Source organism: Vigna umbellata, chromosome 7, assembly GCF_029865625.1.
Source record: "Vigna umbellata cultivar VRB3 chromosome 7, Vumbellata_1.0, whole genome shotgun sequence".
NCBI classification, from domain to species: Eukaryota; Viridiplantae; Streptophyta; class Magnoliopsida; order Fabales; family Fabaceae; genus Vigna; species Vigna umbellata.
In genome coordinates, this window is record NC_142171.1 from 24,814,839 (window position 1) to 24,842,223 (window position 27,385).

General features: G+C 30.7%; 3 protein-coding genes across 3 annotated transcripts; all 3 read left to right on the forward strand.

Moving 5' to 3' along the window:
- The first annotated feature begins 1,375 nt into the window (after positions 1–1,375).
- On the forward strand, positions 1,376–9,126 carry LOC124842793 (3-hydroxyisobutyryl-CoA hydrolase-like protein 1, mitochondrial). The gene is made up of 14 exons (XM_047319361.2): positions 1,376–1,540; positions 1,626–1,706; positions 1,948–2,016; positions 2,766–2,829; positions 3,828–3,907; positions 4,813–4,896; positions 5,308–5,392; positions 6,420–6,505; positions 6,606–6,727; positions 7,037–7,097; positions 7,290–7,388; positions 7,783–7,884; positions 7,964–8,005; positions 8,719–9,126. The coding sequence occupies exons 1-14, from the start codon at positions 1,421–1,423 to the stop codon at positions 8,836–8,838; spliced, it is 1,215 nt and encodes a 404-aa protein (XP_047175317.1). The 5' UTR covers positions 1,376–1,420; the 3' UTR covers positions 8,839–9,126.
- Positions 9,127–10,362: 1,236 nt separating this feature from the next.
- LOC124842796 (WAT1-related protein At4g30420-like) lies at positions 10,363–17,271 on the forward strand. The gene is made up of 7 exons (XM_047319363.2): positions 10,363–10,544; positions 11,421–11,489; positions 11,566–11,682; positions 11,776–12,010; positions 16,266–16,424; positions 16,498–16,649; positions 16,998–17,271. The coding sequence occupies exons 1-7, from the start codon at positions 10,366–10,368 to the stop codon at positions 17,209–17,211; spliced, it is 1,125 nt and encodes a 374-aa protein (XP_047175319.1). The 5' UTR covers positions 10,363–10,365; the 3' UTR covers positions 17,212–17,271.
- Positions 17,272–22,847: 5,576 nt separating this feature from the next.
- Positions 22,848–25,176, forward strand: LOC124842797 (WAT1-related protein At4g30420-like). The gene is made up of 7 exons (XM_047319364.2): positions 22,848–23,026; positions 23,105–23,173; positions 23,245–23,361; positions 23,455–23,689; positions 23,773–23,931; positions 24,366–24,517; positions 24,978–25,176. Exons 1-7 carry the CDS (start codon positions 22,848–22,850, stop codon positions 25,174–25,176), a joined length of 1,110 nt encoding a protein of 369 aa, XP_047175320.1.
- Positions 25,177–27,385: the final 2,209 nt, after the last annotated feature.

The window sequence follows — 27,385 nt, forward strand, 5'->3', positions numbered from 1 at the left end:
AAAATTTCTTTTAAATTAAGTTATTTAAAAAAAATATATTTTATAAATATATCAATCAATTCCTTCAAAAATTCTTATAAATATTTTCTTCATTTCTCTATATTTTTCATCATCTTTTTTTAATCCAAAAAATCTTACCTCTCACTTTTTCTCTCTCTTCATTCTGTCATTTTTCAGTGTTTAAAATTCACTTCGTACGTTCTCTTTTTGTCACACAAACCTTCTTTGCATTTGTACGTTCCTATTATTAATCTTTAATATTTTAAACTAAAGTATTTTGACTTCAATTTAATTCAAGTATCATTAGATGTAATAATTTGTTTAGATGCTAATATAAATATTATTAAATATGACTAACCAGTCAACCAATACAACAAATAATCTTGAAACAATATATTGTAATAATGTGTAGGCTGAATCAAATTAATGCCTCTCTAATCTTAATTAATGACCTCATTAATGATTTGCATTGAACTCTAAAAATATCAAGAAAATACAGATGAAAAGAAACATTTGCTTATCCTTTCTATTAATCACAAAACTACAAATAGAAGACAAAATTGTAATTACATGATAAAGGACAAGTATATAATTTTAATTTTAGAATAAATACTCATTTTTTTTAATATTAATAATAAATATGTTCATTGTTTAATATTAAAATGACACATTACTACAATTTACACAAGGTAAAATTACAAAAATTAAAATTTTAAAGCATAAAATTCAAACATTTCTATAAAAATCAATTGATTTAACTATTATACATTAACCGTATTCAAGAAATATATTGTTACATAATTAACGATTCTCTTATAAAAATTTTATATGTTTTTGAGAAATATTGTTTGATATAAAAATTAAATAATAACATGGTCATATTAACCTTTAATGTATGAGTCTTATAACAAAATCCCGAATGATATAGAATTGAAAATATAAATAAAAAGTTATTAAAGTATTAGTCTTTAACATGTTTACACTGTAACAAAATTAAAAGAATATCATTAAAATAATGGGACAAATAAGAACCATGTAAATTAAATAAATAACTGTATCATGACTCTAGTATTTGATATGATTTAAATAAGTATAAAATATATGAATGAACTTATTAACTTATTATATTTTCATATAACTTTAAATAGGTGTAAATATAAATAAAATAAAGGTGTAAGTTTTATTTTAGATGAGCATATATTTAAAATTAAGGGGCATAAATATTGTTTAAAAAGTTCTCAGACAAGGTAAGTAGAATTTTTCTAAATTTGTATTATATTTAAAAAATATTTTAAATGTATATTCTTATGAAAAAAAAATGAATATATTTTTTAAACATAGCAAATACATTCCACAAAAACATTGTTATTATGAATTGAGCTTATTAGAGTGAAGTGCAGAAAAGAAGAAGAGGAAGAAGATGATGCAGAGGAAAAGGGTAGGGTGGTGGTTCTTCACAAAGGCAAAGCTTAGCCTTAATACATACCGAAACTTCTCTTCTTCTCAACACGTCATTCTCGACAACCCCAACCACAGTCAGGTCATGTTATTTCCTTCTCTTCTTCTCCTCGTTTTACTGTACTATGTTATTGAATCTTTGTTTTTCACAAATCACAATGTCGCAGGTTTTGGTCGAAGGAAATGGATGCTCCAGAATGGCCATTCTCAATAGACCCTCTGCTCTCAATGCTCTCAACACCAACATGGTATCTTTCCTTTTCTTCTCCTTGCTTCAGGTTAATTGTTAGTTTCATTTTCCTTTTTGTGAAGAACAAAACAGGGTCACTAAAAGCCCATAAATTTGGCTCCCAATCTGATGATTCCGACGTTTGCTTGTGACCCTTTTGCTTTTAAACTTCCAAGAATTATTATTTATGATTTTGTTGTGATTGCACACTTCCTAAGTGGTAACATGCTTTTGGATTATTATGATTGTGGTTTTCTCAGCTGGCCACGCTGCATAAATTTTATAGGAGCTGGGAAGATAACCCTGATATTGGATTTGTGATGATGAAGGTGATCTCTATTTTTTCTACGAATTTAATTTTAATTTTGATGTACTATCTGTCTAGTGTTTTTTACATGGTTAACCAGCTAAAAGGTGGCAAATTCAATCCCAGTTTGAAAGAGGTTGGTAGAGGTCTCGTATCCACTAAAAACGTGGTCAAATTGTAATATATAACTAGACGGAAATCTTACTTACAAGTCAATTTTATAAGATTAAATTAGGTTTAAATATGCTTTTTAAGGTGGTATCAAAGCCTATCCTTATAAGGTTGGACCATCAATAATTATTTACTTTCATGTTTGAGATGATTGAGGGAGTGTATTGGGGATCTCATCAATAAAGATATGACTAAATTCTAGTTTATAAATAAGTGCAAATCTCACCTTAGAAGTTGATTTTGTAAGTTTGAGTTAGATTTAAATCCTCTTCTTAGAAGAGGTGTCCACATTCTGTAATAAATCTTATCAATGTCTTGAAGAGGATGGTATCTGTATGGGGATGCATATGAGAAATAAAAAGAAAATGCTAATTACCTTAGATATAAATTTTAAGTTTATTATTACCAAAATTATTAATCAATTATATGTCAGCCTTTGATTGGAGAACAGTGTAAAAGACCTTAGTGTATTCCAACTAAATTCTTTTTCTATTATATTTTTCCCTTTTATCCACATTGCACTTTCAATTCTAGCAATGATCTTACCCTCATGCATGTCTAATGATGTTATACTTACATAATATTTTCAATTTTCTTAAGGGCAGTGGCCGAGCTTTTGCAGCTGGTGGAGATATTGTTGCGCTTTACCATTTGATAAACAAAGGTAAATATCAAGATTTCTTTTTATCTAGATCTGGACAGAAAATTTCTCCTTAGATCCTTATTCAGTTGTACTAGTCTTGAGGTTCTGAAAGGTTTGTTTATTTGCTGACTGGTATGAAATAAGATTATTTTCGGTTAGTTAGTTGCTATAGGTAGCAAGTTAACTAATTGATCCATATTCAATTCATCTCTTGTAATAAAGACTTCTGTAAATTCCTTAGAAATCTCAATACAATTATTCGGGACTTTTCTTCCATAAGATTTCACCTTTTCTCTATGTTCTTCAAGTTCATGCTTAATTCCTAGAACTAGAAATTTTCAAAACACTGACCATTTTGAGGGTTTCCAGATTATAATGGCCTTGTGAAGTATCAATATTCAATACTAACTTGGAGATGATACGACTTGAATTATCTGTTTATTGTTTTTAATTTTACATTTTCAGACAAACATCCTACTCCAAAGAGTTTTGGTATTTGATCTTTTGGCTGCTTAAGAAAGTGTAGGTTGCATCGTGTAACGATTAAACAACCCCAACATAAATTAACTTCTCAGTAGTAGTATTTTTGAAACTCTAATTCATGCACAGTGTAGCATAATGTTATAGAGAAGGTAAAACAAGCGGTGGTAAGAAGAGAAAATCCATATAGAGTATTCTGAGTCAATCATCTTCCCCTCTCTCTCCAAAACTGACCGAATATGTACTATCTAGACCAATCACAATGTTGCAGCCTAGAGTTGGATATCTTGATTCTCGTGTTTTTTCACATGTGTCCTTGTTGAGCTGTATTCGCAATTGACTCTTCTATCCCTTTGCTATGATCATTACCATACTAGTCCCAGCTGTAATTGTTACACATCGATACTTAGGTTTCAGTGTTTCCATGCTATTAATTGGTTCTGGGTATTTAAACATGTTTTTTTAATGCATTTTAGCTATTTAATTTTCTTTTGTTTTTTATGCAGCTATTTAGATTTTTTTTCTTACAATTTATGCAGGAAACATGGAAGCGTGTAAAGAATTTTTCAGAACAGCCTATAGTTTTATGTACCTGATAGGTACATATTTGAAGCCACATGTGAGTATTTGGAGGCTGATATGTTATTCATGCTGTCTTTGTTAGACATATGTGTAATTTGCTCAAGTGTGCTGTTTTGTATGAATAGTAAGTCATACTCATGATACAATTATTGTTTAAGTGCTGATTTGTAACCATTGAAATACTGATGTTTTTAAACAGTTGAATATGATTTTATGTCCATGAAATATATATCCCATACCTATAAAAATTCATAGAACTGCAATTAGTGATGCTGTGCAGCCCAATTGGAAGGCAGTGTCAAAAAACACATGCTTACATGGTAAAATAACACCAAATGTATATAGTAAAATAAAGTAGAAGCCGTATTATGGTAGTTAGTTGTGAGAAGAAAAATTTCTATAATTTCAAGAATATCAGACCATCTATTGTTTCTCATTGTGTTATTACATGATCATAATTTTATTCAAAATTTGGCTTCTAACTAAATTTGGGTATGTTGTGGAAGAAGTATAAGTTAGCAACTTGATACATTGATTATACTTCAACTTTTATGTGAATCTTAATAATTTTAGTATTTTATTTTAGTGACATATAACTACATGAATCATATGTTGTAATTATACATATTTTCTGCAAAAGTGGTTAGATGATGTGATGCAAGTGATTAACTTACATTACATGTTTATTTAATATATTCGCTACTATTATGTAGCTTAATATTCTATTATGAAAGATTAATTATCAACGATTCTATTTTATAATATATCAACAGAATTATTGAATACAACATTTCCCTCAGATGTGCATTTTTTAAAATAGAGTTTACAGAAACCATATCCTTTCATCATATGGCAGCAAGTATTCTGGATAAAAAAGAATTTTTATGTTTTCTACTCAGTTACCATATACACAGAAGTTATGCAATAATGAACTTCATGCAGGTGGCACTTCTAAATGGCATTACCATGGGTGGTGGGGCTGGGGTTTCAATCCCTGGGACATTCCGTGTTGCAACAGACAAAACTGTATGAAATCTATCTCTACATTGATCTCATTTTTTACAATTTTGATGGTGTGAATTATATATATTATTCTTGTATTTACGATTGATGGATTTGTTATTTGGATGGTAGGACTTGTGAATTGCGATTTCCTTTTCTATTTTAGTTTGAGAACTTTTTGTTTTTTAATTTAGGTCACTTGTCCTAGTCAGTTAGATACGTATTGGGTCTATAAATAATGATATTCTTATTGAATGGTTTAGGTGAGTATTTGGAGACATGGGATATTTTTGCTATGTAGTTTGTGCCTGGTGTATACATCACAAATGTGATAATTTTAATTTTCTAAAAGTTTGTCTTCATTTGGCCCATTTGTGCATATAAAACCTTGGATGCATATGCTTAGTTTTATTATAACTTGTCCCCGTTTTGCAGATTTTTGCTACTCCTGAAGTTCATATTGGATTCCACCCTGATGCTGCAGCATCTTTTTACCTTTCACATTTACCTGGTCATTTAGGTATGGTCATGCGTACATGCCTCACCTACTCTAAGTTAAACAAAACCCCTCTACTTGGAATTGGAGATTCTAAATAATTTCAATTGTAAATAATTCTGATGGTAATATAATGTTGTACTCGTACACAGGCATTATGAACTTGGGGAAGGGACAGTAGAAAGTTCTGAAAATTAGATAAGGCCTGTTTATTAAAATTTGATTATTTTGGAACAATGTGGTTCTCTTGGTCAAATTTAAGCTTCTCTTTCATAAAGATTTGTTTAGTTAGTCTTGTTACAATTTGGTAGAATAGTGAATTGAGAAGTATATATTAGAGATTTTTTCACTTTGGATGTTTAATTTATTTGTTTGCTAAGTTAGGTATGTTGACACTTTAATTTTCAACTACTATCTTATAATAATGTTTGGTGAAATAGGTGAATTTTTTGATTGTGTTGCTATAAAAAATGAATTGAGTCATTCCACTTTGATTATACTCTAATAAATATATTAAATAAATTGGAAGAACAAATCGTCCTTATGTGAGTCAACTTACTAAGCCACTAACTTGTAGTGGGTCAAGCTGGCTCACTTTTAGTTCAAACTGTAGTGAGCCAACCCATGTAATGCTGGATTAGTCATTTGACACCCGAATTTTATGACAAAACTTGTAGTTATGCAATGACTTTGTTCATCCTTCAAAGTGTAGTTTCTTCTTATTGATATTGGAAATGGAATCTTGAACTATACATAAAATGTAATATGAACATTAGTTCTCTGAGGTCTAATTGTTATTTTTACTCCCATTGATTTCAAAAGTTATACACCAATGTTTTTCTGTAGCCTTATTCATACATCTAGTATATAAACATCGCAAATAATTGATTGATGAGGTTGTTAAAGAGGCTAACCCTCCTATTTTCCTCAAAAATGGTTGAGGGAAATTCATGGGTTCAGAATATTCAGATTTAGTCATCAAGTGAAATTATGTTTGATGAACTTCCTCTATCTTGGCTCTCTTTGTTTGAAAGATTGTTATTCTATGCAGGAGAGTACTTGGCTCTGACAGGGGAAAAGCTCAATGGAGTAGAGATGGTTACTTGCGGGCTTGCTACACACTATTCATTAAATGCAGTTTGGTTCTGCTAAACAATTCTTGCTTGATTTACTTTAATTTTAAGAGTTTTCAGATTCTAAAAGTCAAATTTTTTGCTTGGCTTGTCCTATTCTGTAGAGGCTTCCTTTAATTGAAGAACAGTTGGGGAAATTAGTTACTGATGACCCATCTGTCATTGAAGGCACTTTAGAACATTATGGGGACCTTGTACATCCAGACAGCAGTAGCGTACTACAAAGGTTTGACCTACCTTACATTCTTCCTAGGGTTTAATTTTTTTTGGATAAAGAAGAAATAATTAAAAAAACAGAGAAAGAATGACAATGACTTCTGTATAAAAAGAAAAAAGAAACTGAAAAGTACACTGTCTTGGAATTACCCTTCATTCCCTCTAAAAGTTAAATCATCCATTAGCTGAAGGCCAACAAGAAGATAAGAGAATAGTCTGATGAAAATATGTTTTTGGGATGCTCAATTTATTTTCCTTGTCTCTCATATTTTGTCTTATAATGTATTATAACCCTTATTTATACTTTTCATTTTCTTAGGATTGAAATTCTAGATAAATGCTTTTGCCATGACTCAGTTGAAGAGATTGTTGATGCTATGGTGAGATTCACATCTTTCTTTATATTTCAGAGTCTTCTTTTTAATACTATTCTTTATTATGAAAATCCATTGTTCTTTACATGGTTACATTGTAATTTATTCTAAATTTATCTCTTATAGAAAAACAATCCTCGTTAAGATGCTTGGTGAAAAACACTATTCTTTTTAACACTATTCTTAAATTTCTCTTAGGAAAATGCAGCAAGTGAAACAAAAGATGCTTGGTGCATTTCTACCCTAAATAGACTCAAAGAAGCCTCTCCATTGAGCTTGAAGGTTGCCTTGAGATCTGTGAGTTCCTTTTACATGTCTAAAGTCTAAACAATTCCTAATTTCTTTGCTCTTATAAGAAATCACATTTATAGTGTACTTCATCATCTACTTGAGAAAGAATATACAAGAAAAGGTAGGATTGACCCACTATGGCACCAACTTGAGAAAGAATGAGAAAAGCTATTTGAGAGATGTCATTTAGATCTCTCTTCAGATTCACACACACACATACACACATACTGAGAGAGGCAGAGAGATGTGTATCTTAGCAAAAGTACAAAGAGAGAGTCAAAGAAACAAATTGAAGCTCACCCCTAGGACTCAAAATGACATATAGTTACAATGAAGAACAACCTTTACAAAGTTGCTTAGAAGATAATATAAATTATTCTAACACACCTAATTGATGCAGATAAGAGAAGGTACATTTCAGACTCTTGATCAATGTTTGCTGCGTGAGTACCGTATGACTTTACAAGCAATACATGGGCAAATATCTGGAGATTTCTGTGAAGTATGACTATTTTTAATCTCTGCACATAGAAACAAACTTATTCTGCTTAAATACAAGAGTTAATTTGAATTCATTTCAGGGAGTAAGGGCACGCGTGGTGGACAAGGACTTTGCACCAAAGGTACTTACTGTTTGTATAATCTTATTGAAAGGATAAAACACCATTTTGGTCTTTGAAAACATAAAGCACTATCATGTTAGTCCCTAAAACTAATGAAATTCAAAGAAGTCTGTGAGATGTCAAACATGTTTCTTCTTACTGTCACTCTAGTCTTTGAACTTTAATATCATTTACCCTTTTAATTTATTGCAGTTCAAAGATTTTTCCACGCAAATTAAGAATAATATTAAATATATCACTTATTAAAACTTTACTCTCAATAAATGTGCATTACTTTTAATACAAACATTGATGTAATTTATCTGGAATCAAATTTGGAATAAATAATTTACACTTGATTGAAAATCAGAACATCAATTTTTATCTAGTTTTTCTGAAAAGGCTACAATCATTTTAGGACAGACAAAAGTATCATTTTCTTACTTTTCAATTTTGGACTGAAGTGATTGATATATTGCATCTCAATGTTTTAATTTTATTTTCTTACATTGAGGAGCCAACTTGAGACAACACTTTCTTGTATCCGAATGATGTTTTACTTCTTATTGAAATTATAGTTTTTCCAGATTGACAATATGCCATCTGTTTACAATGACTGTCATATTACAAATTTTCTTTTCTGATATGAAATTCATGTGATTAACCAGAAAATGATGTAAATGGTTTAATTTTCCTGTTTATGGTATAAATCTGCATTTGAAATTCCTATGCAGTGGGATCCTCCTACCTTAGAAAAGGTGTCTCAAGACATGGTGGATCAGTACTTCTTACCTTTGAGTGAGTCTGAACCTGATCTAGAGCTGCCCACAAAAAGTCGTGAAGCATTTCTATAGTTTGTTTCCCTTGAACATCTCCATATACATAACATCAACACCCAATTTCGCAATTTCGGTTCCAACACAAAGTTGATATTTTTGCCAAGGCTATGTTCAAGCTTATACCTTTTGACTATGGTAGTTTAGCACTGGTTTACTACAATAATATGAAGTTTGTCCCAACTCTGCATTAAGAAACAGCTTTAATCTTTTGACAAAAGGAATAATTGTTGGAAATAATTAGTCAATGGAATTTTGTTACCTCAACATTCTCGTAGCAGTTTTAAAAATAAGATTTGCATTTTATATATTATAGTTTAGTTATAATCGGTTTGTAAAATAAGATTTGCATTTTATATATTATAGTTTAGTAAGATTTGCATTTTATATATTATAGTTTAGTTATAATCAGTCTGTGAAATAAGATTTGCATTTTATATATTATAGTTTAGTTATAAACACGTGTGCTTATACATATATGAATTTGGTCCGTTGACAAGGTTTTCGTGTCAAGCCATTTATATTAACGAATTCATTGATGTAAATTTAAATATTATTTAATGTGAACATGATAATATGCTAATGGTAACTAATAGTTGGTCCAACATAAATGTTTATTCTTATCTTTTCAAAATGGCATGATTCCTTTAAAAACAATTGAAGTGAGAACTCCTTTTATAAGACTAATGTGATAATAATTTTTTTGAAAGTCAAGCTATTTAACAACGTGGTTCGATGTATTCTTTAATTTATAAAGAAACATCTCATTTCGTGATAAATAACTTTGATAAAGATTTAAATATACCAAATTTGGATAAACTTTTATTCTTCCATAAATATAATAAGAAAAATACCAAAGATGTTAATTAAAATATCCTTGTATGCTATCCTTGTAAATCCTTTGATTTCTTATTATAGAAAAGCATGTATAATTTCGATTTACTTGTTATTGTAGTTGCATCATACACTAAAGGTGATAGCAAGAGAATTTAGAAAGTGGTGAGAAAATAAATAGTCTAAGATGATAAATGTAAATATTGATGAGAAATTTTATTAATAGTAATAGTATATTAGATTTCAACTTATAAAACCAACCTCCATTAACACGAACATTTAATGAAACAAAATATTTAATTAGTCAAAATTAACACGAACATTTAATGAAATAAAATAAAACATTTAGTTAATATTTGCAATATATATTAATTAGATTTCAACTTAAAATCAACCTCCATCAAATAAAATTGATTAACAAAACAACACATGGAAAATGAGACTTTTCAACAAATACTTTATTAATCAGAATGTGTAAAATGTTTAATTAATATTTATTATATACATACATTAATTAAATTCCAACTTAAAACCAATCTTTGAAGAATGAGACCTTTCGACACATATTTATTAGTCAGAACATGAACATGTAAGGAAAAAATGTGAGATATAGAAGTTGAGTATATATAAACCCCACATGCATTGAAATTATAGAACTGGAACTTTTTTTTAATCTCCATTATCACTAATTAGGTTCTTAATAGCTAAAAAATGGGATGGTTAAGGTCGTATCTGCCAGTGATGGGTATGGTGTTGAATCAGTTCATTTATGCAGGAGTTAGTCTCAGCACAAGACTTGTTTTCTCAGCAGGAATGAGTCCAAGGGTGTTTATGGTTTATCGCCATGTTTTTGCAACCATTGTAATTGCTCCAATAGCTTATTTCTCACGGTATTCATCTTCATCTCCCTCTCTCTCTTTTTCACCATAATTACTATAGTTACCATCAACTATTTAACTGCTGGATTGACGTTGAATTGGTGGATTGACGTTGAGAGCAGTTGGGAGCCTTGATAATTTTGTTGTTACCAAGAAGTGTTTCATATACAATATGACGTTAGAGTACCACTTAATTCAACGTGAAATACCTTAGAGGATTTTAAAAGAAATCTAGCTTTACAAAATCCAGGCACATAAATGAAAACAAAACCAAAAGAAATACATTATAATTAACAAAACATGTGCAATAAAGAACCAAAGGTTATGTAAAATAGAGAAAAATTTTGAAATCCATATCTGTTAACTTTTTGTTCTAGGTTTCTATTTTCAAAAAAACATTTCATAATGACGCTAAATCAAAAACAAAGAAATGCCTTGTTTTTTGAAGTTGAAGGAGTTAATAGAAACCCAAAGACAAAAAGTTGTCAAAATGAATTTGATCAAGAAAACTCTGTAGGGAAGCAAAAGTTTGGTGAATGATGTAGGGTTTTTAAAGGATTCAAAACTCTATTTAAAGTGAAATTGTGGAGAAACAAATAACCATTTAGTATTATTTATTTTTGATTGGACGTTTGTTGTTTCCTAAGCCGACGATATATGTTTACTTAGGTCAGTGTTTAATGTTGAACATGTTTATGGTTGGACGTCATTTTGTTAATGACATCGATTGTTACTTGTAAACGATATCTAATTATTGAATTTATTTACAACAAGACATTATTATTGTTACATTGACAGTTATGTGATTGGACGTTGAACACGTGACATTATATGATGTTTTTATACTAATGTCAATTTCATCTCATGTTTTCTTTTTTCCTTTCACAGCAGAAATTCTCGCTTCTATTGCTTAAACTTGAAGAGTTTCTCATGGATATTCCTCGTCTCCTTCATAGGGTTTGTTTCCTTTCTTAACTACATACATTTTATATACATATATACAATGTACTGATCCTAATGGTATATGTTGCAGCATTGTCTTGACTCAAAATTTGTTTGGCGAAGCTTTATACCTGACAAATTCTTCGGTGGCAAGTGCATTTGTGAATCTTGTTCCAGCAGTAACATTTGTGATAGCAGCTTGTGCAGGGTAATTAAATGAATGTGTAGAAGTCAATTTGAAATCATGCAATGCATAGTCTAATGTGTTATTTTCTGTTCTTTGACTTTTAATGGAAACCAGAATGGAGAAAGTGAACATTCGAAGCTGGAGATCTATAGCGAAGATAGTAGGAACAGTGATATGTGTGAGTGGAGCAGTGTCCATAGCTTTGTTAAAGGGTCCAAAGCTTCTAAATGCAGAAAACCTGCCATCAAAATCCATCACCATGGCTTCATCACAAGCTGATTCTTGGTTCCTGGGTTGTCTGTTTCTCACTGTATCCTGCTTTTCTTGGTCAATCTGGCTCATTTTGATGGTACGTTTTTACTTTTTTAGAGTTCAAGTTTTATAATTGATAACATAATGTTCAAGATCCACGTAGATTATAGATAAAATAAATTTATAACTAGTGCAAATTCCATTTTATAAAACTATTTTGTAATGTTAGATTAGATTTAAATTTAATTCTTAAAATGATATTAGAAGTATCTCAAACATATTTTAACAAGATTTGTTATATATTATAGTTCAATGGTGCGCGGTGGCAGTTTTGTAAATAAAACGAACCTATATGCCGCGGTTCTAATGGGAACCGCGGCATATACCCCAGTCAACCATTGCCTTTGACGCCACGTATGAATAAAAAATTAAATAACAGAGTATATGCCGCGGTTCTCTGCACAACCGCGGCATATACCCTGCCAATTTATTGCAGGTGCTGACTGGGTCAGAGAATTCGAAAAGTTACAGGGGGTATATGCCGCGGTTCTCTGGGGAACCGCGGCATATACCCCTGTAACGTCTCAACTTCTCTGCCAGTCAGAGAATTTCAGAAGTTACAGGGGGTATATGCCGCGGTTCCCCAGAGAACCGCGGCATATACCCCCTGTAACTTTTCGAATTCTGTGAAAGGCAGTTGGGGAGACAGTTGTGTTGAACACGTTTCAGGGGTATATGCCGCGGTTCTCTGGGGAACCGCGGCATATTCTCCTATATGAAATTAATTTAATGTTTATTTGAAATATTTCGAGGTTTATGCCGCGGTTGCCCGCTGAACCGCGGCATATAGTTTGAAAATAATTTCAAAAATGCCATTTTTGATAATTTTTTAAATTAGTATATGCCGCGGTTGGGGGTTAACCCGCGGTAGATTCTCCCGTTCAGAGTTAAAAAACAAAACTTGGAACAGTGCATCGTCTTCCTCGCGCGTTCTCTCTGTTTTCGCGTTTCTTCTTCCTCCGAACCACCCTTCATCTCAGATTTTGCGTTTTTAACCGTTTAAACTCAAAATTGTTCGGTCATTATTCGTTTTTGACGATAAAAACGAGTTTTAGCCGTTCAAAATCGTGATTTCCTGGCGTTTTTCACCCTCTCCGCCGCCGTTGTGTTTCGTTTTTCACCCTCTCCGCCGCCGTTCCTCTTCCAGGTATTTATGTCCATTTGCATTTTTAACGTGATTTCTTCATTAATTTTTGCATAATGCTATAGTTTTGGTAATGTATGAAGTTTCTATAGTTTTGGTATAATTTTTGCTTTAATTTTGATAGTGCATGAAATTGTTATAGTTTTGGTAATGTATGATATGGTTTTTGCTATAGTTTTGGTAATGTGTGTTGTAGTTCTTGTAGTTCTTAGATTTAGATTTAAACAATGCATTTGATTAGATAGAATTTTCTTAGACTCTCTACTTTATTTGATGTTGAAATACATTTGAACATGTGTTTGTTATGTTGAAATTGAATTTCTGTAAATGTTTTTATATGCAGGTCTGTTTTTGTGGTAGTGGATATCACAAAAACAGACCTGCAATTTTAAAAAACTGCAGGGGAATATGCCGCGGTTCTAACCACAACCGCGGCATATAGTGCATTTTTTAATTTTTTTTTTAATTTTTTTTTTTAAAAAAAATGAATTTAGGCAGCGGTTCCCTAGACAACCGCGGCATATTCCGCAGCCTATATACCGCGGTTCGAACCGCGGCATAAAGTGTCTGACTTACTACCGCGGCTGAATATGCCGCGGTTCAAGAACCGCGACGTATAGTGAAAATCAACCGCGGTAAAAGCCCCTCGCTGCACTAGTGATATCTCGTGTTATCATGTCACTATTAAATCACATATTAATATATAATTATATGCAATATTTTGGATTTAAGAAAATTAAAACAATCTTAAGAATAAGGTAGGCTTAAAACATTTAGTAGTACTAAACTTTTTTTCATTGTTGGAAGCCTAAAATAATTAAAACTTTTGAGGTTTTTTTTCTTAGAGACAAACAAAGATTTTATTTGCTTGAGTCTTGAATTGGTTCTAATTACAGTCAAGATGTATATGTCTTTGTATGGTAGGGATTTCTCGTCAACAAAAATTTATCATATATAAATGATTTAAATCTCAATTGATTTAGATTTAAAATTTAATTCATATATAAAAATGATATATAAAAAAATGCATAGCATTTATAAACTGTTATATCTTAAACCTTCATATTTTTAATGAATGTCTATTAATTAGAGAAGTGTTGAATGGTGATTGTATTTTTTTTAGAACGTATTTTTTTATACTAGACTAATGTAAACTAATGTAATGTAGTACAGGGACAACCGAGAAAATTAATCCAAGGATTTGGTACTTACTAACTTTAGAATGGTAGAATTAAACCTAATTACTATTTACTAAAAACTAGGGAAGGGGAATGCATTATTAAAAATAGGTTGAATTATTAGTAATGAATCCTATTATTTATGTGGAATTTTCCCAGGTAGATCCTCATCTTATAGGTTTTGCTAATTTGGTCTTTTATATTGAAAATTGACTCAATTGGGCCCCTGCTGTTAAATTGGCTTAACGAGGTTAAGTTTTTGATGAGCTGGGACATTGACGTGACTAGTTTTTGCCACATCATTCTTGCCACGTCAGTGTCATCTTCTCCAACAGCAGAAATCCTAATTTTCCTCAAGAGTGAACCCTAGCCACCGCGAGCAAACCCTAGCGTCGCCGTTGTAAAGCCGCTGCGAAGCCTTCAGTCTCGCTGTCACCACCTTGTTGCGCCGCAACCGTGAAGCCACTGTGAGAATGCTAGTAGCACCTTCGCTGCACCGCCACCATCAACGCCACCTTCTTCACACATCCACCATCTCGTCGTGCCTTAATGTCGTCGTTGCACAGAAACCCATCATCCGCCACCACCTTCAACAAATAGAGAGAACCCAGATTCATGGTCGTGATTCACGCCATCCTCGGACCCCCACAGCGCCTCCATCTCTTTCCACCACTGTTTCCTAATCGCGAGCGGCGCTGCGACACTACTTCATCTCCATCAACGCAGAACCCTAAATCGCGTTAAACCCTAGTCGCGCAAAACCCAGAATCACGAACTCCTTGCACTGTCGCGAGACCACACCGTGAGAGCTCCAGCGCCTTCGTTTCTTCTTCCTCGAGCAAGTCTCCTTCATCTCTACAAGTCTCCTTCTTCACAAATTCATCAGCCTACAAACCCAGAGAAATCACAAAACACAGAAACAAAAACTCATTGCGAGTTCATCTCTCTCGCACAAACATAAACATGAAAAAACCCCCAATCTTAAAGGAGAGGCCCTGGGAGACATTGGACTCCACTCCAATCTCGAACTCTATGAATCCGTGATTTGTTGTGTCTTTAATCTCGAACCCAATTTGATTTTAATAAACCCTAATTTGGTGATGAACCCTGAGCATCAATCGCTAAAGTTGAAGATGATGAAGGGAGGTTGAAGATGATGAACCCTAATTTGGGTTTCAATTATCAGAAACTTTATTTTTTTAATTTTTAATTATACATTCCACGTAACCTGCTTGAATGTGCCAGGTATAAAAAACTTACCATGTCATAAAAAATTTAATCTTGTTAAGCCAATTTAACGGCAGGGGCCCAATTGAGTCAATTTTTCATTTTTAAGGACTAAATTGGCGAAACCTATAAGATGTGGATCTAACTAGAAAAAATCCACATAAATAGGGACTTCCGAAGGGATTTAACCTTAAAAATAATAGAAACTGAATGCAAATATGTGATTAAACCTATCTAAATGATGTATGAATAAAGGAAACTAATACATACTATTATGCTTTCAGAAGAACAATTTTCTTTAGGGACAAACTTGTACGAACTCTAACCCTTTGCTTTTAACCAATTATTTCAATTGTAACATTTCCACACAAGCCAAGTTATTTCAACTTAGCGTGTCACGTAATGAATAAGTGTAAGTCATTCAATTTTCGTCGGGGGACAACTCCGTCATTAACGTTTTTAACACCGTAAGATAAAAAGATTAACGTGAACCATTTTTACAAAATATGAGATGTTTGTGAACTTTTGAAAAAAAGTAAGATCAATTTGAACACACTTAACAAACCAATGACCAAAATAGGTATTAAGCCTATATGAAAATAATATATAAAAGAAATGCATAGTATATATAAACTCTTCCATTATCTTAAACCTTCATATATTTTTAGTGAATGTCTATGAATTAGAGAAGAGTTGAGTGATATATTGTATTTTTTTGATAGAACGTATGATCTGATGTTCAGGTTCCTGCCTCTAAAAGCCACCCAGATCCCTTGTCCTTTTCAGCATGGATGTGTTTTATGGCAATAGTGCAATCAACGATAGTGGCATTAGTGTTGGAACAAGATCCACTTGCATGGAAGATTAATTCTCTACTTGAATTTGGTTCTGCTATATATGCAGTAAGTGTTGATGATTAATTTTACATTAGAAAGAAAAGTTATGATAAATAACATGATTAATTAATGCATGCAGGGAGTTATGGGATCTGCAGTAACATTCTTTATCCAAGCATGGTGCATCTCACTCACAGGTCCTCTTTTCAGTGCAATGTTCAATCCTCTTACGGTAGTGATTGTCACCATATTGGCTCCTTTATTACTACATGAGGAAGTATACTTTGGAAGGTAAGATTTTATACGTATTTATATGTTGTATTTGATGTGAGATTTTTATTATATTCTCTTTGTATTGAAATATATACATAGTTTAAGTGGACATACATAGATAGTGAAATAATGGTTTAAAAATAGTCTGATAATAGATAAAAGAGTTAAATATATTTTTAGTCCCTCAAGTATCATGCGTTTTTGGGTTTTTTCCCTCTTCCAAAGTTTGTTTGTTTCACTTTTATCCTAAGAAACTATAATTTTTAGTCTTTAAGAAACAAAGGCGTTAAATTTTCCTTGAGGTACTTACTGTTAAAATGTATATTATATTGTAACTAATAGATGAATTTTTGTGTGTATGTAAAGCTTGATTGGGTCAATAGCAGTGATAATTGGGTTATATATTGTGCTATGGGGTAAAGCTGAAGAAGTTGTGGTGCTGAATGTTAAGACAGATTCAGAATCAATGCTTAATCCCACAGAGGAAGTCAAAATATCCATAAACAAGGAATCTTCTTCAGTTTGTAAAACCAATATGGAAGAACCCCTTCTATCTCCTCATTCTCCTTCACATAATTAAATTAAGCAAATTTTTACCAGTTTCATTTTTTTTAATAAGATTGATGCTAAATATCACCAATTCTTTCTCCTTAATTTGTAGAATGCCATTTCAGTTTCTTTTTAATTTGAATATAGATGCATAATTATTAGATCTTAAATTCATCTTCTATGAATATTCACTAATTTTCTTTTCCATTTCAGCATTGATTTGTTTAATATTTACATTTATCTAAATTGTTTGATCAAGCCTAAAAAAATTCTTACATATATTTAAAGGATGAATTAATATGTATACTCTAACATCTCAATTTTTATAATATTCCATGTTATTATAAAACATGTTATTATAATTTATAATAGCAAAATATATATAAAATATCATGACTACTAAGAGATATAATACTAAACCAAAAGTGTAATAGGTATTTACAAAAATCGAGAAAAATGCAACAAAATTTCATACTCTATACTTTAGCTCCATCTTTCCTTAGTACATGCTCACTAGAGACATCATCCTCTGTTCCAACCAAAAAAAGGATCATTACAAACAAGAAGAAACAAAACAGACAAACAAACACATAGAAGAAAGGGTAAGCTAAAGTACCAAAAGATCTTTCATGCAATATAAATACACCAGTTAACACATAAACAATTTATATCAATCAATCCTAAGACATACAACCATGCATTCTAGACCTAACCGTCCGGACAAGCATTGATGTCTCGGGAGATCGTGCACTTGTGGTGGTGATACCCGATCAACATGGACACTTTACCAAGCTACCACTCACAAGGTTAGTTCCTATCAAAGTCATAAGAACAGTGAGGCCGCTCTTTTGACAGGACCTCCTATTCCTCTCACCACATAATCATTATTTTCTACTTGAGAAAGAATGATTATTATAATATTAAGATAACCTCCAACGTCTTGACTTCCATGTCAATACTCACATTGAAACGCCACCATAGAATCTCTTCACGAGATCCATGGAATTACGTCAACCATATCTACCGTGCACATAACCAACAACATACTCATCATAGCCACCATATCATATATGAAATGAATACCAAACACACTCACATTCAAGTTACATTCCATGAACATCACCAATCTAATAAAATCATACATAGGATACAAAATAATTGAAAAACAACAAGGATTCATAAAAAACAGAAACATACCAAAGCCCTGAAAATACGGCACGCCCAACACCACATTTCATGAAAACATGCTCGCCAGCGAAATGACCTCTCACCCAACGAATTATGGAGCAAAGAGATCCAAACTTGCATGGAAAAGTGGTAGTTAGTGCCACAATGTGCCACTTAGCGTCTAGAAGACAAAGGCTCCATGTCTTGGGTAGCGCTCAACGCCATATTAGCGCCGCTTACCGTTATACTAGAAAACATTTTAAGAACTTAATCTAAATAAATCAAAACCTATTCAAATGACTAAATTGTTATTCTTTACACTACGATTTATTGAAACACGTTTAAACCTTAAATTGAATACAAATTTATTCAATTGACCAACAATTCGGTTTGTCAGATTAAGTCAAAAGCTACCAAAAGCCCAAACACCAAGTTAGCATATCAAAAGAGAAAAATGCACCAATTTCAAAGCTAGACCAGTCCTAAATAACCTAAAAATAGACTCCAAACACCAGGTTCGCTCATAACTCAACTCCTCTAGAATTTTTCACTTGCCAAAACCCTCATGTTAAACCAATAACCAACCATAACTCTCACGTTTCACTTTAACCAGATCCAACAACAAATTTCAACCATTTATGACATCAAATCCATCAGCTCAAGTGATCAAAATAGGTAACAATCACAACAAGACTATTGTAATATCAAACAATGCATTTTCAAACTAAATTCACGCAATCATACTACAACATAATTTTAGCAAGCTCAATCCATTTAATTCAACTTAAACATGCAAACTTATTTCTTAAATTACTTAAAACTTAAAAAGAAGATATTTGACTTCCCTTACCTATTAAAGGACCAAATGACCCTATAGAATCCTAAATAGCTCACACAGATCAAAGGACACTATCTACACCTACAAACAACATAATCATGATCAGGATACATCGTTAGAACGATTGATTAGTAGAGAGTCGCATAGGAAACTCAGATGACACATGCAACCATAGATGATGCACAGGCAAAAGGAAGAGAAAACAGACCAAATAAAAGAATGGAAATCAACTTACTTTTTTGTAGCGACAAATAGGTTGGACAAGATCTCACTATGAGGATCACTCAGTCGGTCTTTGATTTTCAAATATACGAACAAAGAACGACAACCCTTAGAGAGAAGTCAACGAACTCTACAAAGATGTTTTCTGGAGGAATGATGTATTTTAAAATAATGAAACTTGTTTATAACGAAACTATTTATATTAGTATAATTGAGTCTCAATATTTTTAAATACCACAACTTCTAAAATACTATTTTCTAGAATTTTACATATACTAAAAAGAACCAGCACCTATGAAACTGGAAGAATGATGTATTTTAAAATAATGAAACTCGTTCATAATGAAACTATTTATATTAAAATCATTTAATATTAAAATAATTGAGTCTTATTACCATCACTTCAAAAATATCATTTTATAATATTTTACATGTACTTAAAAAAAAACTTGAACCAATAAAAAAGATAGTTGCATAATAAATTTAACATATCAAATAACTTGATATGAAAAATACGCAGTGGATTTTTTTAATTAAAAGAAACTTTTCTAGGGTTTTTATATAAATATAAGAATTTATATGCAAAGTAAATTTTTACATCGTCTACATCGACATCAGAGTATTACTATACGTAAAAAATTGAAAATATCTTATGTAAAATGCCTTTGATGCCTTTTCTAGAATCATAAGTTTAGGTTTAACTTGTTAAACCGATAATGCTTAGCTGCTTATTCGAATAATGAGTAAAAATTTAAGCTCGTTTGATTTAGTTAAAATTCACAAGTTATAATTGATTTAACTATATGACTAAATTATTTTTACAATTTTTAAATTTTTTTTTATATTTAGCATATACTATAGCATTGTATAAAAAAATAACAATAATAATAATAATATATTTATTTAAAATATAACTTAAATTGATGACAAAATAATTAATAATGAATCAATAACTAGTTAAAATTATGGGTGATCAAAATTAACTGAATTGCATTGAACTATATATTGAATCAAACAAATTGAACGGGTTAAATGTACTATTTTATAGTTCATTCTTAGAAAACTAAGCCTCTAAAGTTATAATTCAATGAACTACTCATTAATTTAAAACTAATTCATTTTATACATTTTATTTATTTAAGAGTTTCTAAAGTTGTAGTTTAGTTTGGCTACTGCCGATTAGACCAAGCTTTAGTCGGGATCGACTTGGTCGAATTCACTCGATTTTCAGTTAGAGCTGATTCACTGAATTCAACCGATATTTAACAAGGACCGATTCAGTTAAATTTCAATTGGGATTGACTCGATCAAGTTTCGGTCATACTTGACTCAACTGAATTCAATTTTTTTGTGTGAACTAACTCAACTAAATTCGATTAAAAAAATTATGCTTTCTATTTAAAAATTAAAAATACCAAATAGTACACAAACTAATAATAAGTTACAAATTTTCAAATAAATATAATAAATAAAATTATGATTTTTAAATAATAACTAAGTAAATAATTTGCGAGTTTTAAAATGTTTAGATCATCTAATGAATGAAAAATAAATTTAAGTTCAAACGTGCTTATTTAAAACATAATTTATGTACTAAAACGTTAATAATTATTCTTAATCATCCTATTCAAACTTGATAACATGCACAGTTGTCATGTGTGCAGCTGGCAAACTCGATCAAGGAATCAATCTATGATGATAATACAAATTAAATATATTTAGAGATATAAACGAATGTAGGAAGGGTTTTCTTCATTTTGTACTTCAATTAAAGGACTTTTAAGTTTCGTTTGAAGTATTTACATATAATAAGAAAATTTATAAATAATTATGAATATATAATGATTATATATATTTGATCAAATATGAATATAACACAAAAATATAATAATTAAAGAGTTTATTTTTATAGTAACATTAATTGTATATACGGAAAATTTTATAATCATTAGGTAGTAGAACAATTTACCGCTTTAATTAATGTAAATTTTATAGATTGATTTTATTTATGATTGAGTTAAATTTAAAAGGCATGTTTTGAGATGTTATTAGAATCATTCTAAGCAAATTTCACTTAATAAATCGACTTTATAAAATTAAAATTATATTTTTCAACTTTTAAGATATAAATTTAAGCAATAAAGATCTTTATCGGTCTATGCAATCAACATGGAAACTAATTATATTAAACGTACTCAAAATCATCTCAACAATATCATTAAAATAATAATTTTATAACTATAATCACGAAATAATATTCATTTAAAACTAATTTCATCGCTTAAACCTTTACAAAAGGTTAAGAAGGATATGAATCATTGTCATAGTCCAAAAAGTACAATAGGTACTTTTTGGTTCGATGTATTTGAACTTGTCTTCAATTATACACAATAGGTACAATCTCCATAAATTAATTTATAATAGAATCATCTCAATTCTTGATGAAGAAGTTTGATAAATATTTCAAGGATAACAAATTTGGATAAACTTTCGTTCTTCCATAAATATAGGAACATCATTTTAAAATTATAAATATTTCCCATAAATAAATAATATTTTTTCCTTAGCCAATTATTAGCCAATTATTAATTTTTAATGATATGGTTGTTATTACAAATTATTTGCTTTGTATTTTATATGTGTATTTTCTTTTTTTCGTTTTGGTTAGGAGGGTGCATAACGTTTGGATATAAGATCCACGCCACAGAGATATTCCTTGTAATAAATATGAACATGTAATAAAATAATGTGAAATATTCAGAAGACTTTCCGACAAATATTTAATTTGTCAAAATTAACACGAACATGTAATGCAACAAAATAAAACATTTAGTTAATATTTGCAATATATATTAATTAGATTTCAACTTAAAATCAACCTCCATTAAATAAAATTGTTTAACAAAACAACACATGAAAAATGAGACTTTTCAACAAATATTTTATTAATCAGAATGAAATAGTGTGAAATGTTTAACTAATATTTATCATATACACACATTAATTAAATTCCAACTTAAAACCAATCTTTGAAGAATGACCCCTTTCAACACATGTTTATTAGTCAGAACTAACATGAACATGTAAGGAAAATGTAAAATATTTAATGTTTGAATTATACATACGTACACATACATATATATATATATATATATATATATATATATATATATATATATATATATATATATACATACATACATATATATACATACATACATATATATATATATATATATATATATATATATATATATATATATGTATATAAAAACCCCACAAGCATATGTATACATGTAATACACATGTATGTATACATGTATATATACACATGTATGTCTACATGTATGTATATATAAACCCCACAAGCATTGGAATCATAGAAGTACAACTTCTTTGCAATCTCCATTATCACTAATTAGGTTCTTAATAGCTAAGAAATGGGATGGTTAAGGTCGTATCTGCCAGTGATGGGTATGGTGTTGAATCAGTTCATTTATGCAGGAGTTAGTCTCAGCACAAGACTTGTTTTCTCCGCAGGAATGAGTCCAAGGGTGTTTGTGGTTTATCGCCATGTTCTTGCAACCATTGTAATTGCTCCATTAGCTTATTTCTCACGGTATTCATCTTCATCTCTCTCTCTATCTTTTTTCACCACCTTTCAATTTCATCTCATGTTTTCTTATTCCTTTCACAGCAGAAATTCTGGCTCCTATTACTTAAACTTGAAGAGTTTCTCATGGATATTCTTGATCTCCTTCATAGGGTTTGTTTCCTTTCTTAACCTCATACAATAAACACATACATTTATATACATACTAATGGTATACGTTGCAGCATTGTCTTGAATCAAAATTTCTTTTGCGAGGGTTTATACCTGACAAATTCTTCGGTGGCAAGTGCAATGGTGAATCTTGTTCCAGCAGTAACATTTGTGATAGCAACTTGTGCAGGGTAATCAAATGAATGAATAGAATCCACTTTGAAATCGTGCAATGCATTGTCTAATGTGTTATTTTCTTTTCTTTGGCTTTTAATGGAAACCAGAATGGAGAAAGTGAACATTCGAAGCTGGAGATCTATAGCGAAGATAGTAGGAACAGTGATATGTGTGAGTGGAGCAGTGTCCATAGCTTTGTTAAAGGGTCCAAAGCTTCTAAATGCAGAAAGCCTGCCATCAAAATCCATCACCATGGCTTCATCACAAGCTGATAATTGGTTACTGGGCTGTCTGTTTCTCACTGCATGCTGCTGTTCTTGGTCAATCTGGCTCATTTTGATGGTACGTTTTTACTATAAGAGTTCAAGTTTTATAATTGATAACATAATGTAGTTTTTTGATAGAACGTATGATCTGATCTTCAGGTTCCTGCCTCTAAAAGCCACCCAGATCCCTTGTCCTTTTCAGCTTGGATGTGTTTTATGGCAACTCTGCAGTCAACGTTAGTGGCATTAGTGTTGGAACAAGATCCACTTGCATGGAAGATTAATTCTCTACTTGAATTTGGTTCTGCTATGTATGCAGTAAGTGTTGATGATTAATTTTACATTAGAAAGAAAAGTTATGATTAGTGCTGTGAACCATGCGATTTAGTCATCTGTTGGTCACTTAGTTGGTCACTTACTGAATCAATGTAATCTATTTTATTTATTAGTGAGTAAGAAAGATTCAAACTCGATTCTAAATTAAACGGATTAATTGACTAGTTCATTTACAATTTTTTTTCAAACAAAAAGTATTAGAATTTTATTGTAATTCAAATTTAAATAAATTTTACTACACAAAAATAATGTTAAAGTCTAAAAACAATTAAAAAAATATAATATAATCTAATGTCATCCAAAAATAAATATAAAAAGAATATAAAAATAAATTTTTAATATTAATTATTTTTGTGTTTCTTATCCATTTATAAATATTAGAGTTTTCAATTAAATAACATGATTAATGCATGCAGGGAGTTATGGGATCTGCAGTAACATTCTTTATCCAAGCATGGTGCATCTCACTGGCAGGTCCTCTTTTCAGTGCAATGTTCAATCCTCTTATGGCTGTCATTGTCACCATATTGGCTCCTTTATTACTACATGAGCAAGTATACTTTGGAAGGTAATGCATAATTAATCAATTATTATTAGTTGTTCCAAATAAATTATGATCCATTTATTCTGAAAAAAAAAAAGTTATTTTTTTTGTTATTTAGTTATAAATTTGACTAGTTTAAGGTTTTGAACTCAACTCTATAAAATTGATTTATAAAATGAAAAATGTATTAATTATCTCTTTATCAACCGTTTAATTTATAACCTAACATAGAACATTAAAATTAACAACAAACAATTCAAAAAATGAAAAGGTCACGTATTATTTCATATTTTTTAAAAAACAAGGGACTTAATTAAATTGTAAAAGGATTGTATTTTTAAATAGAGGAACTTTCTTGAAGTTTTATCAATCAAAATGAATTTGTTTTAGTTCTCAAGTTTTGTTACGAATATTCTGAGTTTAATTATATGTTAAAATGTATATTATATTGTAACTAATTGATGAATTTTTGTGTGTATGTAAGCTTGATTGGGTCAATGGCAGTGATAATTGGGTTATATATTGTGCTATGGGGTAAAGCTGAAGAAGTTGTGGTGCTGAATGTTAAGACAGGTTCAGAATCAATGCTTAATCCCACAGAGGAAGTCAAAATATCCATAGCATGTTCTAAAGCCAATTTGGAAGAACCTCTTCTATCTGCTCATTCTCCTTCACATAATTAAATTAAGCAAATTTCTACCAGTTTCATTTTTTTTTAATTTGAATATAGATGCATAATTATTAGATCTTGAATTCAATTTTTATGAATATTCACTAATTTTCTCTTCCATTTCTGTATTGATTTGATTAATATTCACATTTATCTAAATTGTTTGATCAAGCCTAAATAAATTCTTACATATATTTAAAGGGTGAATTATTATGTATACTAGAAAACCATACACTATAGTGAAAAAAAGTCATTTGCATAATAAATTTAACATCTGATATCAAATAATTTGATAACTTGATATGAAAAATGCGCGATATTTTTTTAATTAAAAGAAACTTTTCAGGGTTTTATATAAATATAAGAATTTATATCCAAACTAAATTTTTACATCATCTACATCTACATCAGAGTATTATAAAATCATAATATCTAACATTTTATAAAAACCAACAAAAAACATAATATTATAAAATCATCTTGACAAAAAATAAGAACATTCGTTAATTATAATTTTAATACCTATCATGTTACTTTGTTATTATATTTAGTGCAAACACAAGAACAATATCTAACATTTTTTTTCCCTCGAAGTGAACTATATTTCTTTATTAATTATGATCATAACAATATTATCATGTGTTATTTGATGTGAACATGAATACACATATTTCAATAATCGGAGTTGTTTATAACTCGTTAATTTATACACATGAAACTTCCTTCATATGATATATTAGTGTTCACCAACCACTTGGATTTTGTCAAATAATTAAAAAACAACACGTTACTCGAAGTTTAAATATTCCGATTGGCATGCATACGTTAAAAGATAGCGTATCAAAAACATATAATTTAATTAATGAATCTCAGATACAGAAGATTATTAGGTTGAAGACAAACTCTTGTAAATATAATCATTTATATATTAACTAAAATTGCACTTACCTCTTAAGTTTATTTTAAATGTCTCCTCTCTTTTAGTTTTAAATGGACATCAACTTCATGTATAATAAGATATATATAGAGCTCATGTCTTTGAAGTTTTTAGATAAACATATATCTACTTATATAATTTTTGATAGATGATATTCATATCTTTTGTATTTTAATAAAGTGATACTTGTCTCCCTTCTTATAATGTCATATTTATATTACAATATTCAGAGTTGGGATAAATTACTTAAAATTTCTTGTAATAGAAAATAATTTCTTTTGTCAAATATATGTTTAGAGTCACGTAACAATTTTTTTTAGAAATATTATTATTAGGTTTAATCATTCTAGTTACTATTTTCGTTGGGTTTTCTTAAACAGGTTATTTTTTATTTCTTTTCTTGGGTTTCTAAAAGTGAAAAATTGAAGCAATTGATCCCTACGTTAAATTGAGTTAATGGAATTAAATTTCTAGTGACTTGCTGGTGAAAAGTGAAATTATTTAATGGCGTGACATATGCACATTCTCTTAGGTGAAAAATGGGTAATTAAAAAATTAAAGAAAAAAAGTGTTTCTGAAATGTGAATGTCTTTTCTCACACAACCATGACAATCTTCTCTACTGTTGTCTATCGTGAAAATCCCAATTGCAACATGCAAAAATCCAAATTCACAAAACCAGGACCAACCACCACAAGCAAACCCTAAATCCCCAAATTTCTAGAAACCCTAAGACACGCATTCTCCACCATCTTCGATTCCAACTTTCAGTCAGCCACCACCAAACCTGTAAAGAGGAAAACGAAGAAACCAAATGCAGTAAACGTCAACCCAATCAGAGCAGAAGCTCGAACTCAGCCAAAATTGCGAAACAAGACAGAAGGATCTTTCGAGAAACCCCTTCATCGTCTCTAATCGCGCCATCGTAAGAGGAATCTCAAATCGCACAACTGCCACAGAGAAACCCTAACTTTTCTCACGCAACAACATGCGTCGTGGTGAAGTTGGTTCGCGAATCGCAACGACGCTAATAGGTTTGTGTCGCGAAGATGGTGGAGGTGCGAATCAGTGAAGTTGAAGGCGAATGCGAATTTGGATTTTCTGTTGGGCAAATCGCAATGGCTCGCATCTAGGTTTCGCAATGATAGGCATGGAGGTTCAAATTAGGCAATTTGGGACACATTGAGATTAGGGTTCCTGAGTTTGTGAAATTTGGAATTTCTCTGTAGGTCTGTTGTGAGGTGCAATTTATCGTAATTTGGGGTTGATTTTTGGGTTTTCTTTCG

Coding starts and splice junctions, on each gene's coding strand:
- LOC124842796 (XM_047319363.2), top strand. CDS start 10,366: ATGGGATGGTTAAGGTCGTATCTGCCAGTGATGGGTATGGTGTTGAAT. Junction 11,490..11,565: donor TTCCTCGTCTCCTTCATAGG/GTTTGTTTCCTT, acceptor TATATGTTGCAG/CATTGTCTTGACTCAAAATT. Junction 16,425..16,497: donor TTGGTTCTGCTATATATGCA/GTAAGTGTTGAT, acceptor TAATGCATGCAG/GGAGTTATGGGATCTGCAGT.
- LOC124842797 (XM_047319364.2), top strand. CDS start 22,848: ATGGGATGGTTAAGGTCGTATCTGCCAGTGATGGGTATGGTGTTGAAT. Junction 23,027..23,104: donor CCATTAGCTTATTTCTCACG/GTATTCATCTTC, acceptor TTCCTTTCACAG/CAGAAATTCTGGCTCCTATT. Junction 24,518..24,977: donor GAGCAAGTATACTTTGGAAG/GTAATGCATAAT, acceptor TGTGTATGTAAG/CTTGATTGGGTCAATGGCAG.
- LOC124842793 (XM_047319361.2), top strand. CDS start 1,421: ATGATGCAGAGGAAAAGGGTAGGGTGGTGGTTCTTCACAAAGGCAAAG. Junction 1,541..1,625: donor ACAACCCCAACCACAGTCAG/GTCATGTTATTT, acceptor ACAATGTCGCAG/GTTTTGGTCGAAGGAAATGG. Junction 1,707..1,947: donor ATGCTCTCAACACCAACATG/GTATCTTTCCTT, acceptor TGGTTTTCTCAG/CTGGCCACGCTGCATAAATT.